The sequence below is a fragment of the Eptatretus burgeri genome, chromosome 3, assembly GCF_056783735.1.
Source record: "Eptatretus burgeri isolate ZD-2024b chromosome 3, Ebu_testis_v1, whole genome shotgun sequence".
Classification (NCBI taxonomy): domain Eukaryota; kingdom Metazoa; phylum Chordata; class Myxini; order Myxiniformes; family Myxinidae; genus Eptatretus; species Eptatretus burgeri.
In genome coordinates, this window is record NC_140963.1 from 58,397,442 (window position 1) to 58,412,158 (window position 14,717).

Below are 14,717 nucleotides of genomic sequence, written 5' to 3' on the forward strand. Positions count from 1 at the left end.
CATAAAAATATTGTCATCCTAGTTCTCAAAGTTTGGGCGGTCGTATGATTTTTCACGTCAAAATTCGCAATTTTCTTAGTTCGTGACCTTGTGACCTTGACCTTGGGACGAAAATGAAAAATCGAGCTCCGTGTGGCTATGCAGGTGCCATTGGGCTAACCAAATACCGAAACCCCTGTCAGATTCGACAAACCCCCTAGGAGAAGATGCAAATTGAAATCTGCTACCCCCTAAAAACACATGTTTTTTGGGCGTGGCTCTGCCCATAATGGCCACACCACGCCCATTCTAAGGAAAACACAACTAGATCATGATATAAACCTCCCACCAAAATTTTATCAGGATCAGATCAAAACCCACGGAGCTATGCTCGGGGCAGACAGACATACAGACAGACAGACAGACAGACACAACAATAACGAATATAGTCATCACTTATTTTTTTAGTGAAAATATTTTTCCATGAACCAATATATATCAATCCGGATCCGGATACTTGAGTTTTTTAAAGTGATTCTTCACCATTGAGATATCGGGCCAAAAATTATTTATATATATATATATATATATATATATATATATATATATATATATATATATATATATATATATATATATATATATACATATATACAGTCAACCCCCGCTTTATCGCGGTTCACCTTTCGCACCCCCGGTTCATCGCGGGTTTTCCCTTGGAACGTAACTAATTTTTTTCTGCGGATTCCCCCGGTACATCGTGGTAATAATATATAAAATATAAATTATTTAAGCAATAAATTATAACGTGTGGTGTTCAACCAGTCACACAACGCACGAGACAAAGTTTCGCTTGTGAATTTCGAATATTTTCTACGTTTTTTTTTCCAAGCCCAACGATGCCACCCAAACGCCCTGCACCTTCTAAGGCTTCTGGCAAGGAACCGAAGCGCCAGAGGAAGGTCGTGACGCTCCAGGAGAAGGTTAAGGTGCTCGATATATGCTTCGGGAAGGAAAAAGGTTTGCCGCCGTTGGACGAGCACTGCTCGTACCCAGCAACTCAAAACCGACCAGACCAGACGAGTCGATCTCCGGCACCTCAATCCCAATCACTGCCAAACCGACCAGACCAGACAAGTCGATCTCCAGCACCTCAAACCCAATCACTGCCAAACCGACCAGACGAGTCGATCTCCGGCACCTCAAACCCAATCACTGCCAAACCGACCAGACGAGTCGATCTCCGGCACCTCAATCCCAATCACTGCCAAACCGACCAGACCAGACGAGTCGATCTCCAGCACCTCAAACCCAATCACTGCCAAACCGACCAGACGAGTCGATCTCCGGCACCTCAAACCCAATCACTGCCAAACCGACCAGACCAGACGAGTCGATCTCAGGCACCTCAAACCCGATCACTCCCAAACCGACCAGACCAGACGAGTTGATTTTTGGGGGGAGGCGTCCATTCATTGCGGATTTTCACTTTGCGCGGGGATGTTTGGAACGTAACCCCCGCGAAAAACGGGGGATTACTGCATATATATATCATTTTTTTTTTTTTTATCATATCATATCATTTTTGGCCCGATCGCTCAATGGTGAAGAATCTCTTTTAAAATTCTAGTAGTTGGATGCGGATCCGGGTCTTCACCAAAATCTAATCACTTCGTCCTTGTCATACACCCAACCTGCCCACAAAATTTCATCCAGATCTGTCAACTTTTTGATGTATCCTGCACACAGATAGACAAACAAACAGATAATGGTGAAAACATAACCTCCTTCACCTTCGGTGGCGGAGGTAACAAGTGGGTTTTTACCATCAGTGAGGTGGTGTAGTTTTTGGCAGTGCCATATCTGGAGGATAGCTGTTGTGTCCGAATGAGGCCAGAAAAAAAAAAAAACACCATCAAGGTTTCAACAGATTGTTGTGGCACAGAGTTATGTGAAGCTGCGAATTGGTTTCAGAGATAATTTTGTGCAGGAAGGCGGAAGTGCTCGGTTGGTTTAAGAGAGATGGTTTCCTCGTAGGCGGAACCTCAGCAAAGACTTGCACATCTGCAAACATGGACAGGAAACGGCCAAACCTTATCTTGGAGTCAGCGACAGTGGTGATGCTGTGTAATGTTTTAATGCCTGCAGAATCTTATGCTGGAAACAGTATAATGCACTCCACCAGCTTTGTTGGTACGATGGCATGCAAGTGGAAGAACGATGAAGGTGCTGTTCTTAGCTGCCTTCAATCTCTGTCAATAGACCCAGACAGGTAAGCCACACCTACTGATTCCTCCGTCACACCCCCACATCTTCAAAAACTGCAAGATTCCAAGGGTGCAAAGAGCCTTCTTTGTGAGCACATCAAGAGGAGTAAGGTGGGAAGCAGGAGCACCAGCCCAGAGTGGAGAATCAAATTATATGCAGCTCTGTATGAAGGCCCCTTACACCCGGGATGAGCTCGGTGTGGCTCAGTAATGGCTTAGCTCTATGGAGAATACCCAGGTGGTAATTACCCTTTTATGCCAATTTGGTGATTATGATCCTCCCACGAATGGTTGTGGCAGATAGTGAGGCCATGGAATTCCATGAACTGCATTTCTTCCAGAGCAAAATCAGGGTTAACGCCCCCCCAAAAAATGTTTTTGCTCCGATGAAGGGCTAACGCCCGAAATGTCAGCTTCTCCTTGCTTCCCACGATGGTTAGCATACCTCGATCAACTTTTTTTTATTTCATACGTTGTTCTACTTCTCCACTGATGCAGATCGGCACCAGACCAGCCTTCACATGCAAGACTAGTTCTTCATTCTTAATCCCGTATAGCTTGCTCAATCTCATTCTGACACTCAACTTACTTTATTCACCCTTCATAGCACCCAACCCCATTGTTACTTTTCATTACCTCTGCCACCGAAGGTGAAGGAGGTTATGTTTTCACGCCTTTCTGTCTGTCTGTCTGTCTGTCTGTCTGTCTGTCTGTCTGTCTGTCTCTGTCTGTCTGTCTGTCTGTCTTTGTGTGTTTGTCTGTGTGCAGGATATCTCAAAAAGTTTTGGACGGAGTCAAACGAAACTTGGTTGACAGGTTGGGTGTGTGACAAGGAAGAATTGATTCGATTTTGGTGAAGATCCGAAAACGGATCTGGATAGGAGAATTATTTAGTTTTTAAGTGATTCTTCAACATTGAGAGATAGGGCCAAAAACGATATATAGTATATTTCAAAAATGTATTGGGCCTGATATGTTATCGTGGATCAGGCATTGCTTGGCAGAGGTATGCGCTGTACCGAATGCCCTTCTAGTTTATATTGTGATATTATGCATTATAACTTCATAAGAATAATTAATGAATTAATCCATTTGACAGCTACAACAAAATGAGAACTACAACAGCTGTCCTATCATAACTTGAGGCCATAAGAATGACAATGTAACAAAACAGCTCGAGAATTTGGCGACTTGTTTTCCGTACATAATAAATAATGGGTCTTTCGTGAATTTTTATTTCTTTGCCCCCGTCTCATCCAGAGGACACAAGAAAATCCAACCAAACATGATTGCAAGCAAATCCAATGTCTCCTCTTCCTCCATTGCAACACTGCCAGAAGGTGTGGGGGCTACCCGATGGTCATCCATTGGCCGATTCATGTAGTCAGGGTATGATATTTGTTTGTTTACAAACTACCTGTAACTTATAAACCCCATTCATGCAGTCCTTGTAAGTAATTGTCATTGCATATTGATGTCAACAACAAGGACGACAACAAACGCTTTAAGACCATTTCCCTTCTTTTTCCATAGGGTTGGTCGAATGATAGCATTCCTCCATACTGATCTATTGCATCAGTTTCGTGCAAACCTAAACAATCCATATCTTTCAGCATGATGTGCTTGAAATGTTGTTCTCTGTATGGAAAACAGAAACAGCACATTTTGTCTTGTGATCTCTGTCCTTTTGAGGTTGGTTTCCCACCGGCAGTGTTTTCGGACCGACCTAAATGTTCTTGGTCCAAATCGATGATCTTGCCACTACCCTAGATAATTCTTTGCACAATTGTGTAGATGACTCTACATTGTGTAGTATGCCACCTTATTTAAGAGGTGAGCTGTTGCAGCATTAGGAACCTGCAGCATGTGTTTCAATGCAATAAAATCCCATTCTCTCATTTTGTCCTGCTGCAAGGATCGGCTTTTGACTGCCTACCTCTGCTCCCAACCCACAACGTTCCTATGGCAAACCCTGATAGAGGTCCAGTGTCTGGTTCTTCCTCTACGTCTTAAAATCGTCACAACCTGTCACTTCACTTCTGGCCTTTTTCACTCACATTCTTGTCCCTCTATCCTCCCCCAGCCAGTTGTGCTTTTTTCGTGTTGGAGTTGCAACACAAATCGCGCACAAACATTCAGACAAAGACGAGCAACACAGGAGTTGACTTCAGACAAACGACCAACGACCTTATGGGAAATGACATAACCTCCAGGAACACTGGAGTTATTTTACCCCACATGCGAAGCACAAAGTGGAGTTAAACAATTGGTTCACTCTCTGTCTGTCTGTCTGTCTGTCTCTCTATAGACGTCAGCCTGTGATTGAGGAACTACTTTATTTCAATTCAATTATACATCTTGAACACTGCAGAGCATGAATCGGAATGAGAGCCTGCAGTTTAGCAGTCGTTTGGCTTTGAATTTGGCAAATTGTATGGAATCTCGTCCTGAGTGTACATGCGCAGAGAAGAGTGAGGTACTGTAATTGTTTGTCTGTCTACCTGTCTGGCATCAAACAAATTTGAAAATCATTCCAAATAGGAAACTTACTACTTTATAGACATCATAAAGGACAAGCAACAGGCACGAATAACTAATTTAATGTGTTAAATAAGGTGGTGCCAAAGACGCTGCATCAACGGCGGTAAACTTCTGAAAAAAAAAATCGTATTATTATAATTGGATTTGCTATATATGCTAGATATCCCTTATTGTCGGGTTTTCCGTGTGTGTGTGTGTGTGTGTGTGTGTGTGTGTGTGTGTGTGTGTGTGTGTGTGTGTGTGTGTGTGTGTGTGTGTGTGTGTGTGTGTGTGTGTCTGCAACGTGAGGCTCCACAGCCCAAACCAGCAAACCGATTATTTTTCAAATGGTAGTCCTTCAAAAATAGGGTGTCTATTTACCGTCATTTTTTATGAGGAGTGCCAGTTGGCAAAATACACAATAGGAAAAATCTTGCCAGGCAGAGGAACAATTGTATGTGAACCAATACGTCTTGGCAATGAATCTTCGTCGGTGGATCGGTCAGAATTAAAAGCATTGTATCCAGCGCTTCGATCCTAGCGAATCCCTCATCGCCTTCCGGCTTGTATATATGTATATATGTATGTATATATATATATATATATATATATATATATATATATATATATATATATATATATATATATATATATATATATATATATATATAACCGGGCGTCGTGGCGTGCGCCTGTAATCCGGCTACTCGGAGGCTTGGGTTGGAGGATCGCTTGAGGACGGGAGCTCTGCGCTGGGCCGCACGATGAGAGTGTGTAGGGCAGCCCGGAATCATGGCGAAACCCAATCCTTATCCCTGTGTCGTAAGAGGCGACCAGGGTTGCGTCAGGAAGGGCATCCGGCGTAAAACCTGTGCCAAATCAGTATGCGGATCATAACGGATGATCCGCTGTGGTGACCCCTAACGGGAGCAGCCGAAAGACGAACAACAACATATATATATATATATATATATATATATATATATATATATATATATATATATATATATATATATATATATATATATATTTTGTTTTTTTACAGCCTTTAAAACTTTTATTTTATTTCAATTGAATTATACACTTGAACACTGTCGAACAAAAATCACCTCGTTGGCACTTCCAAAAACCTCCAGTGTAGCAGTACTTGGACAAAACATTCCACCATTTTACACTATCTCGACCAATCAATTTGCTGTTTGCGCTCTCAGTGTTGGGGAATATCAAGATTCAGATAAAATTGTGGGTCATCGGAATTATACATTGTGTTTGGAAACGCGAAGCGAGAGTCAAAATGATTCTTATCACGTACTTTTTTTTCAACACTGTGTGGGGTAAGGTGTTCGATTAACTCCAATTTTTTTTTTTGAGCATCTTTAAAATAAAAAAGGTATGAGGGCCATTCAAAACATATTGAGGACTAGATACTCAGTCATCCAAGATGCACCAACTTTTCTTTTAGTATAGTAGCCCCTGATTTCAATGTGTCTGTTGTCTCATGCCCTCTCTGGGTGCTTGTCTCTCTTCCTCTCTCCCCACACGGGTGCTCATCAGTTCCCTTCCCCTCTACATGGGCGCTCATCAGTGTGCAAGATAATGGACCATATAGGGGTGGGGGTTGGGGGGGGTGGGGTCATTTCAGGATACATAACGTTTAAACATGTTTCCTCCAGCACCTGTTTCCTGGTATGATTTTTATTGCCCGATTGAATGGAAAAAAACTCACTGTAATTGTACAAGACATGTGGTGGTGTAATGGTTTGAACATTTGCTCCGAGTCTGGGAGGTTGGCGGTTCAAACTCTGGCCGAGGCATACCAAAGGCTCCAGCTGAGTCATACTAAAATGGTACATGCTGCTTCCTTGTATGACATTCAGAATTTAAAAGGATACGATCATGGACAATCCCCATAGGTTGGCATCCATGGGGATGAGAAAGTTCCTCCTTGGGAAATGTCAGCTGAGTGCGGTGAGAAAGGCGACACCATTTTGGGGCATCGCTGGTACTCAGAATTCTCCGAGAAGTGATGGCACTTCTCCAAACATCAGTGGCTGTGTTTGTCTTGTCAAACAGTCCTCTATTGTGGCTCGTGTATTCGTCTGTATATCCGTGTATGTAAGATTGTGTTTGGCAGTCGTGCACCCTCCTTCCCTGTACCTAACTGTGTGGACCTCAAGCATCCAAGGTCTCTGCTCCAACCTGCCAGATCTCTCAATCCAAGCCGCTGCTGATAACCTGGACATCATCTGTTGAACAGAATCCTTCCTCCCACAGGACTTCCCTGACTCCTCACTGTCTCCTCAGATTTGACAAGTCTGAATCCTGTCCTGGCAGAGGAATTGCACTTTACTTCAATAACTCAATTTCCACTGCCCTTGTACTGACCTTCCACCTCCCAACCCCTGGGGTTACCTTTGGCTGCAACTTCCCCTCCACTCCCACCTCTTGTTTGTCTGTGTGTTATACCATCCTCCAAATAGTGACAACTCCATTTACCTCTGTCTCTGTCTCTCTCCCTCATATGTGGTAATTTCAATTTTCACCAGGCAAATTGGCTGGGTTTTGGTACCTCTCTCAGCAGCCATGATACTTCAGCAAGGACTTCTCTGACTCCATGTGACTGATTCAATATGTGAACTTTCTGACCAAGATTTCTCCCAATGGTAAAACCTCCCTTCTTTACTGCTGATGACAAACTTTCCTGTAAATGTCCCATGCTCTTCCTTTGCTCCAATTAGTTCATTCGATGATATGCTTGTGAAAGTCAACATCTCATTGGTTGGAGCCTTCTTGAAGAGCTGCCTTTGTGCATCTGGCACTTCACTCGGGCAGAATGGCAGGGACTGCAAGCAGCCATCTCACTTCAGGACTGACTGGTCTCGTATATCTACTGCCCCTGATATTAACTCAGCCTGGGAATTGTTCCACAGAAACCTGCTCTCATGCATAGATCCATCCCGTATCATCTTCAGTTGTCCTACCCTTCTTCCTGCCGAAGGTACACTTAATCCTGTGGTGAGGCAGTTGCTTTGAAACAACTTGTATTCTCTTCCTGGAAAGCAAACTTGACCGAAAGAAATCTCAGCTCATTCCACAAAGCAATAAGTTTGTGTCCACTCTCAGGTGAGCCAGAAAACAACATCTGTCCAACCTCAAGATTGAACTTTCAAACTTGTCTCCCTCCTCTAAAACCTGGTGGCACCTTGCTAAGTCTGTCCCTGGTATATGCTCCCCTTCCATCCCTTCTCTCTCTTCAAATGACACCACAGCCAATTCCACTTGTGAGAAGGCCGAATGCCTCAATTGTGCTTGCTTCCAAATTTTGTGTTCCCCAACCCTTTGCTCTCTGCACCCACCCAATGCAGTCATACCCAACTGCTCCTGGACTCTGTTTGTCTTTTCACCTGAGAAAGAGGAGAAGTTTCTGGCAACCCTCAACTTTGATTCTGCAACTGGACTGGACGGTATCAGTTCATGTGTTCTAAATCCCTGCTCTGCTGCTATTGCACATCCTTTTTCTGCTCTTTTTATCGCTACCATCTGCCCAAGGTCATCTTCCATCTGCTTTTAAATCAGCCAACATCAGCATATGACATAATAACTTGTAAAAACAGATCCCCTTCACTACAGACCAATTAGCTTACTTCCGATCATCAGCAAGATCATGGAATCCATCATTGCAGTTTATATGAAATCCTTCCTTTTCTCCAACAACCTCATCTCATATCACCAATTTGGATTCAAACCAGGTCACTCTACCTTGGACATGCTGCTTCTATTCTCCCTACAATGGATGGATGCCCTCAAAGGTAGACATGAGATTCTCTCTGCCCTCTCTTCAAGATCTCTTCAAGAAGAGAGATTCTCTCTTCAAACTCTCTGCCCATGGCATCGAAAGCCAACTCCACTTTTTGTAACTGCTTTCCTTTACTCTCGGAGCCATTGCCTGGCTCTCTACGGAATACTTTCATCTCCTCTCCCTGTTAAGGTTGAAGTTCCGCAAAGCAGGGTTCTGGACCCAGTCCTATTCCTGATCTTCATAAATTGTATCTCTGACTCTGGAAAATCCGTTTCACTATTTACTGACGACTCCACCCTCTGCAGTGACATCCTTCATGCTTCAGACAGGCAGACAGCAAGCAGCCACTTCCCTCTCTTCAAACCTTGACAAAAAATAATCACAAACTTGTCAAACGCTTGGAATATGTCTCAAAAATCCTGACAAATCTCACACTCCCTCTCACTGCGAGGACCATCTGGCAAACCCTCCCATCTACTTTCTTAACTATCCCCTTGAGTATGTTCAGTCACTCAAACACCTGGGTCTCAGCCATGATCTTTCTTGGGCAAAACACATTTCAAAGTTGGTCTCCAAAGGCAGTCGCCAACTGGGCATCCTGCATTGTACAAAGTCGTTCCTTTGCACACTTGAACTCCTATCCATCTACAAGGCCTTCATCTGCAGCTTGATTGAGTACTACTCCCCCCTATGGAATGGTGCCCCTGTCTCACGCTTTGCTCAGATTGATGCAGTAGAAACTCAGGCCTTCAAGATACTTGGAATCTCACGCAAAGAAGCTGGTGTCTATGGGCCGATTACCTTCCCATCGCAGATAGGTCAGTGGTCTCTGTCCTCTCTGGTCTTGCACTCTCTGCTCTTTCCATGCTTTGTCCCCCCCCCTCTCAAGGTTTGTGCAAGGTGCAAACAATCCACCATCAACTCCCTTCTGGTGAAACTCCCAAAATCCAGAATTACTGTTCACCTCCACTCATTTTTTGTTCTTTTTTGTCACCTAAGAAACCAGCAACAACATTCTTTTCAATCTTGCTCTTCCTTCCAAGTCTTCAAGATAGCTGTTCATCACTATTTCAGATCATTCCCCACTCAAACCATGATCTTTTCTTCATCTTGTCCACCCTGTGCATCCTCCCCGAACCCTCATTCTTTATCACATACTTTTTTGTGCAAGTTTCCCTCTATTTTGTCCTTCATCTCTGTTGTTGGTGTTTCCCCCATCTCTCTACTTGTACTGTTGCTTTTGTTCTGTTGCATCCTCATCCATTCAGTGTTCCAGCTCTTCCACGAGCCTCGACTCTGTATTCAATTCTTTGCTTTTTTAATAATTCATCAAGTTCTTCTTGCCATTTACGGTATTGCATCATGACATTGTTTCATGAATTTTGATTTTCTTTTTGGGTTACCTGTTACTGTCTGAGGTTGTTCTTTCTCTTCTTCCATTCATCCAAAAAAGAATTTTTTTTTTTTTAACCAGTTCCTAAAATTTTGCGGTTCTTCTTAATACGATATCAGTTTTTCAAAGTGTGATACCTCCATTTAAAAAAAAAATTACTATTTTTTATAGATGTTATTTGGTTGTCCTAACCCCTTCCTTTTTCTTGACAAACTGGGTACCACAAAGCATGCTATGATGGCAGCTTAACTGTGGTGAAGCTCATGATTAGCCAGTTGAAGCTGTTTTTCAGTTATTTCAGTTATTCAGTTATTTATATGTATTGTACCTCCCTTAAAAAGGGGGGAACTTGCATGGTTTCTTGTCTTAAACCGAGTTCATCCGAAAACTCAGTTTTGTTTCTTTCTGTTTTTTGCCCTATATTTATCCTATTTGATTTTCCTTAGCTCTCTTTGCAAGGGTCATCGCAAAATTTATATATCCTTTTAAGCAGTCTGCTGTCTTAAATAATTGATTTGGATAACACAATTGAATGGTTTCAGCAGTTAGCCCTTGCGACTCTACAAGGTCTTTCCAGGTTGACTTTCTTTCAGCTGAAACTTTTCTTTGGATTATAACAAAGAACTGTCAAGTCTGCAAGTCTGACTTTAAATAGCATCCTTAATCGTAATGGATAATCTCTCATAATGTTATCATATTTTTGAAAGGAAAGTTGGCAGATCTCTGCAGCATGTTTGTGATTGAACATCTTCTTCTTCTTTCGGCTGCTCCCTTAAGGGTCGCCACAGCGGATCATCCGCATGATCCGCATAGTGATTTGGCACATGTTTTACGCCGGATGCCCTTCCTGACGCAACCCTGGTCGCCTCTTATGACACACAGGGATATGGTACACCTATTTTAACCAGGGTATACACCGGCCCAGTACACTGGTACTCACTTCGCCGACCTCGGAAGGATGACAGGCTGAGTCAACCCCCTGGTGTATTAATTCAGTGGCGCAACGAGGCTTGAACTCAGGACCTTTTGGATCCCAAGCCGCTGCCCTAACCACTGCGCCAACACCAGGCTATATAATATGTTTGTGATTGAACATGTTACTTTCAATAATATGTTTCTGTGGGAATGCCTTCTAGGGGGTAACTTTGCGTTGTGGAGCACTAATTGTTTCCCATAGTGAATGTATTAGCATAAGCATTAGGTAATTTAATTGTGATATAGGATATGTGTAGAAAGCTGCTGTATTCCCTCACTACATGTGCGTGTCTAAAACCACTATCCCTTCACACCATTTTTAGTGCTTTATCCCTTCGTAATCTGTCTTTTATGTGGCTTTAAAAGGTCTGACAGACCATCAGGTGCTAGTTTAGGTGGAGAAAACTGACCACCATCAGTCCTGTACCTCTAGCACGATCTGGGTATAAGGTCAAGGCAGATTGCTCTACCCAGAAACTAGGCTACTGGCCATTGACAGCCGAGTGAGGAGGGGCTAGTGGCGGCATGGCTGCAGGAATGTCTCTATCGGCACATTCGATAATGGGAAAAGTAATGTGCGGTGTTGTAAACATGAAGAGTTTGAGACGTATTTTCATTGATTTATTAAGAAACAGTGGGCTCGTTCGTCCATTGGACCAACTTTTCAATTGGTCTTCACGGCCTTGTTGCGTACCTGCCTGCTGTACTGCTTGAGTATTAGCTTGCCTTTCGCCAAGCCCAAATGTGTTTGGGGCAGGGTGGGGATTATACATTCGTTATTGTTATTATTGTTAATGTTATTAGTATTAATTGATATAGGCTTTGTTACAATGTTATCATTGTTTTTGTTATTTATTTTGTAATTAGAATGCATGCCGTGGAAGGACCTATTAAGCTGTTTTGTAGAACCAAAATGGGGCGTGTGTTTAAAACATGGGGATTCTTCTGGGTTCTTTGTTGTTAATGAGACTAATCAACTCAGGAGATAATGATCATTTTCGTGTATCACATTCCATATCAGAAAGCTCCAGTAGAACTCCACAAAAAACATCGATTGTATGTCGTTTCTTTTAACATTGAGCACTCTCTAGTTAACTATTGTAACATTGTCTGGGCATGCTCTAGTAACAATCAGCTCCACTCACTCTCAGTTATTCAAAAGCGTGCTGCAAGGATCTGTACCCTTTCTCATCCATGGGACCACACTGCACCTCTTTTCACCAAACTCAACACATTGACACTTTTTGACATCAATAAATTACATACAGGGATATTTATGTGCAAGCATATCTACAATCTTTTTCCACAAGTCTTTTCATCTTACTTTACAGCAGTCCATGATATCAACACTCATTTCACTAGATCAAAAGATGACTCATTTCTACCTTTTACTCACACATCATACTCTATTAATATACTACGTTATAATGGGCCATGTCTTTGGAATAGTATTGATGGAGTAATAATGGCACAGGTGTCTGTGGGTCGATTTAAGTCTTCTTATAAACGAAATTTTATCTCCTATTCTCAAAAGTTTCCTTTCGTACACATTGATTTGTTATTCACTTTTGCATCTCTTTGCCTTTTTGTTATTTTATTCTTTTGTATCTGTTTGTTCTTGCTATTCACAGTATTCTTGACCATTTTCCCTTGATTCTGTCATTCCTTAGTCTTGGTCGAATTTATCATTTATATTGTTAGTCCATAAACGTATCAATACAATCCTTGGCTTCTGTATATGCCTCCATATTTGCCTCTGTATGTGTTATTTTGATTAAGTATCCTTCTGAGTTCACCAAGTTTCGGAAATATTACTTTCATATATATTTTTTTCACTGTACATATATTGGCATATATGGAAATAAATATTTTTTGAAATTGAAAATTACAGATTAGTCAACCTCTCCAATCGTGTTTTTATCATGTTTGGTTAACCCTTTTTGTGCTGCATTGTTTACGACTGCATGGTTCCCTGTTGCTTAATTGATTTTTTTTTTCATCGGACTGTGAATTTCAACTGGTATTTGCAAAAAAAAACACAACTTGGATGTCAAGTGAGATGGATAACTAAAATTAAAACAAAAAAATTTTCATTTTTTAAATTTATCTTGTCACAAGTCTGAGACTGCAGCATACAAAGGGTTAAATTAAAAAAAAAAAAACACTTGATTCCTACCAAACCGTTTTTTGTCACCTTCAACTTGCCATGTTTGGCATCGGTAGGCCTATTTACTTTCAAATTCGCTCTTCGACTTCTTACTGTGATATTTATCGGTACTTTCGAGTATTTTGAATGGAGGGATTTGATTCGGATTGTTTTCATTCGAACACAGGGTGTCCACAAATTACCGTTTCAAATTCAAACCATAATAAAAAAATGATTGAAATGGGATGCCATAATGTTGTTTGATGCTGTGAATGAACAAACATTTCTCAAAGTTTTATTGTCAATATTTGTCAAGATCATCATTCGGCATTCATCACCATTATCACTTGGTCTCTCTAAACCAGGAAACACTGCTCTTTATTGTAGGGATGCTATTTGCAGTAATTGTGATGGCACGCGTCAAAGGCGACAACTGGAAACAAAAACGGTAAATAAAACTTTGAGAAATGTATGTATGTATGTATGTAGTCTTACTTGGAACCTCCTTATCATTACCGTTAGTCAACATATCGAATAGCATTTTTACGTTTGGTTCACCATTTTCGTGCTGCGTTGTTTATGGCTGCATGGTTCCCTGGTGATTCATTTATTTTTAGCAGCATCTCGCATCGCGAACGCTGCTCTAAAAACGCTCGGCGTTGTTGTTGTTGTTGTTGTTGTTCTTCTTCTTGTGAAGACAAAACCTTTATATTAGGACTCAGCTCTTTAATAACACGATCCGGATGTCCTTAAATACTAAGCACCTGTACACATCCTCGCATTGAGAGCGTCTATCATGAACTTTTAAATATATTCGGACATTTGCTTTAAAGTTTCGAAAAGTTCACGTTACTATTTAAAGATTATTCCATTTAATGTATTGTAAATTCGTAAATACATTATTTATTTCGTAAATACACTATATTTCGTAAATACACTATGACGGGTCTCGCTATTGGCTTAATCAAGGCACGTGACGAAATATCGTAAGTTGTTGTTGTTGTTGGTTTTTTTTTTTTTTTTAGCCCACAAAACCTTTAGGACGCTGCTCTTGGACACATTTGTCCTTGTTATTCACAGGGCTGTGAATTTCAAGTGGTATTTTCAAAAAAACACGACTTCGGTGTCAAGTTGGATGGATAACCAAAATTAAAACAAAAAAAAGTGTTTAAATTTTTTCATCTCGTTGCGGCTATCGTAAACAAAGAAAAAACTTTAACGAAACAGATAAGCACGGGATGCATCGAGTGCTGGAATTTTGGGATTGCGTGTATGTCCACAAAGGCCTCACCTAGCGTTAGACATAATGCCATAATGACGACCCAGCAAAAAGAGCATGACAAGCACATGGATGGACAGAGACATTCGGCTACTTTAAAATACAGTAGTACACTATATTTTAAGTACGAAGTCGAGCCATAAGAGGCTTCTTTGCCAATTTGCAAAAGTGAAATTAATGTTCAAAAATACCCATCATGATGTTGTGTTTGTGTGACGATGACTGATAGATTTTGGAAATGAGAGCACACAAAAGTATTTACATCAATTTCAGAACGCATTATATGCTGATAAGCAGCTATAGCTTCGAGCTGTTGCACAGTGGGTTATCATTAAGGTTATATAAACATCGATTAGTGT

At 41.4% G+C, this 14,717-nt stretch overlaps 1 protein-coding gene and 1 pseudogene across 4 annotated transcripts in view; both read left to right on the forward strand.

Moving 5' to 3' along the window:
* The window catches only part of CTDSP1 (CTD small phosphatase 1), a 133,374-nt gene that overhangs the window by 23,850 nt on the left and 94,807 nt on the right, over positions 1-14,717 (forward strand). Inside the window, exon 2 of one of the 4 annotated variants that reach the window (XM_085873579.1) lies at positions 3,507-3,635. The exons of the other annotated variants lie outside the window; for them this stretch is intronic. Within the exon in view, the coding sequence (XP_085729705.1) occupies positions 3,551-3,635 (85 nt within the window). The 5' untranslated portion in view covers positions 3,507-3,550. The remainder of the gene's footprint in view (positions 1-3,506; positions 3,636-14,717) is intronic. 4 annotated transcript variants of the gene reach the window in all.
* Positions 5,438-5,578, forward strand: LOC147029989 (signal recognition particle RNA; annotated as a pseudogene).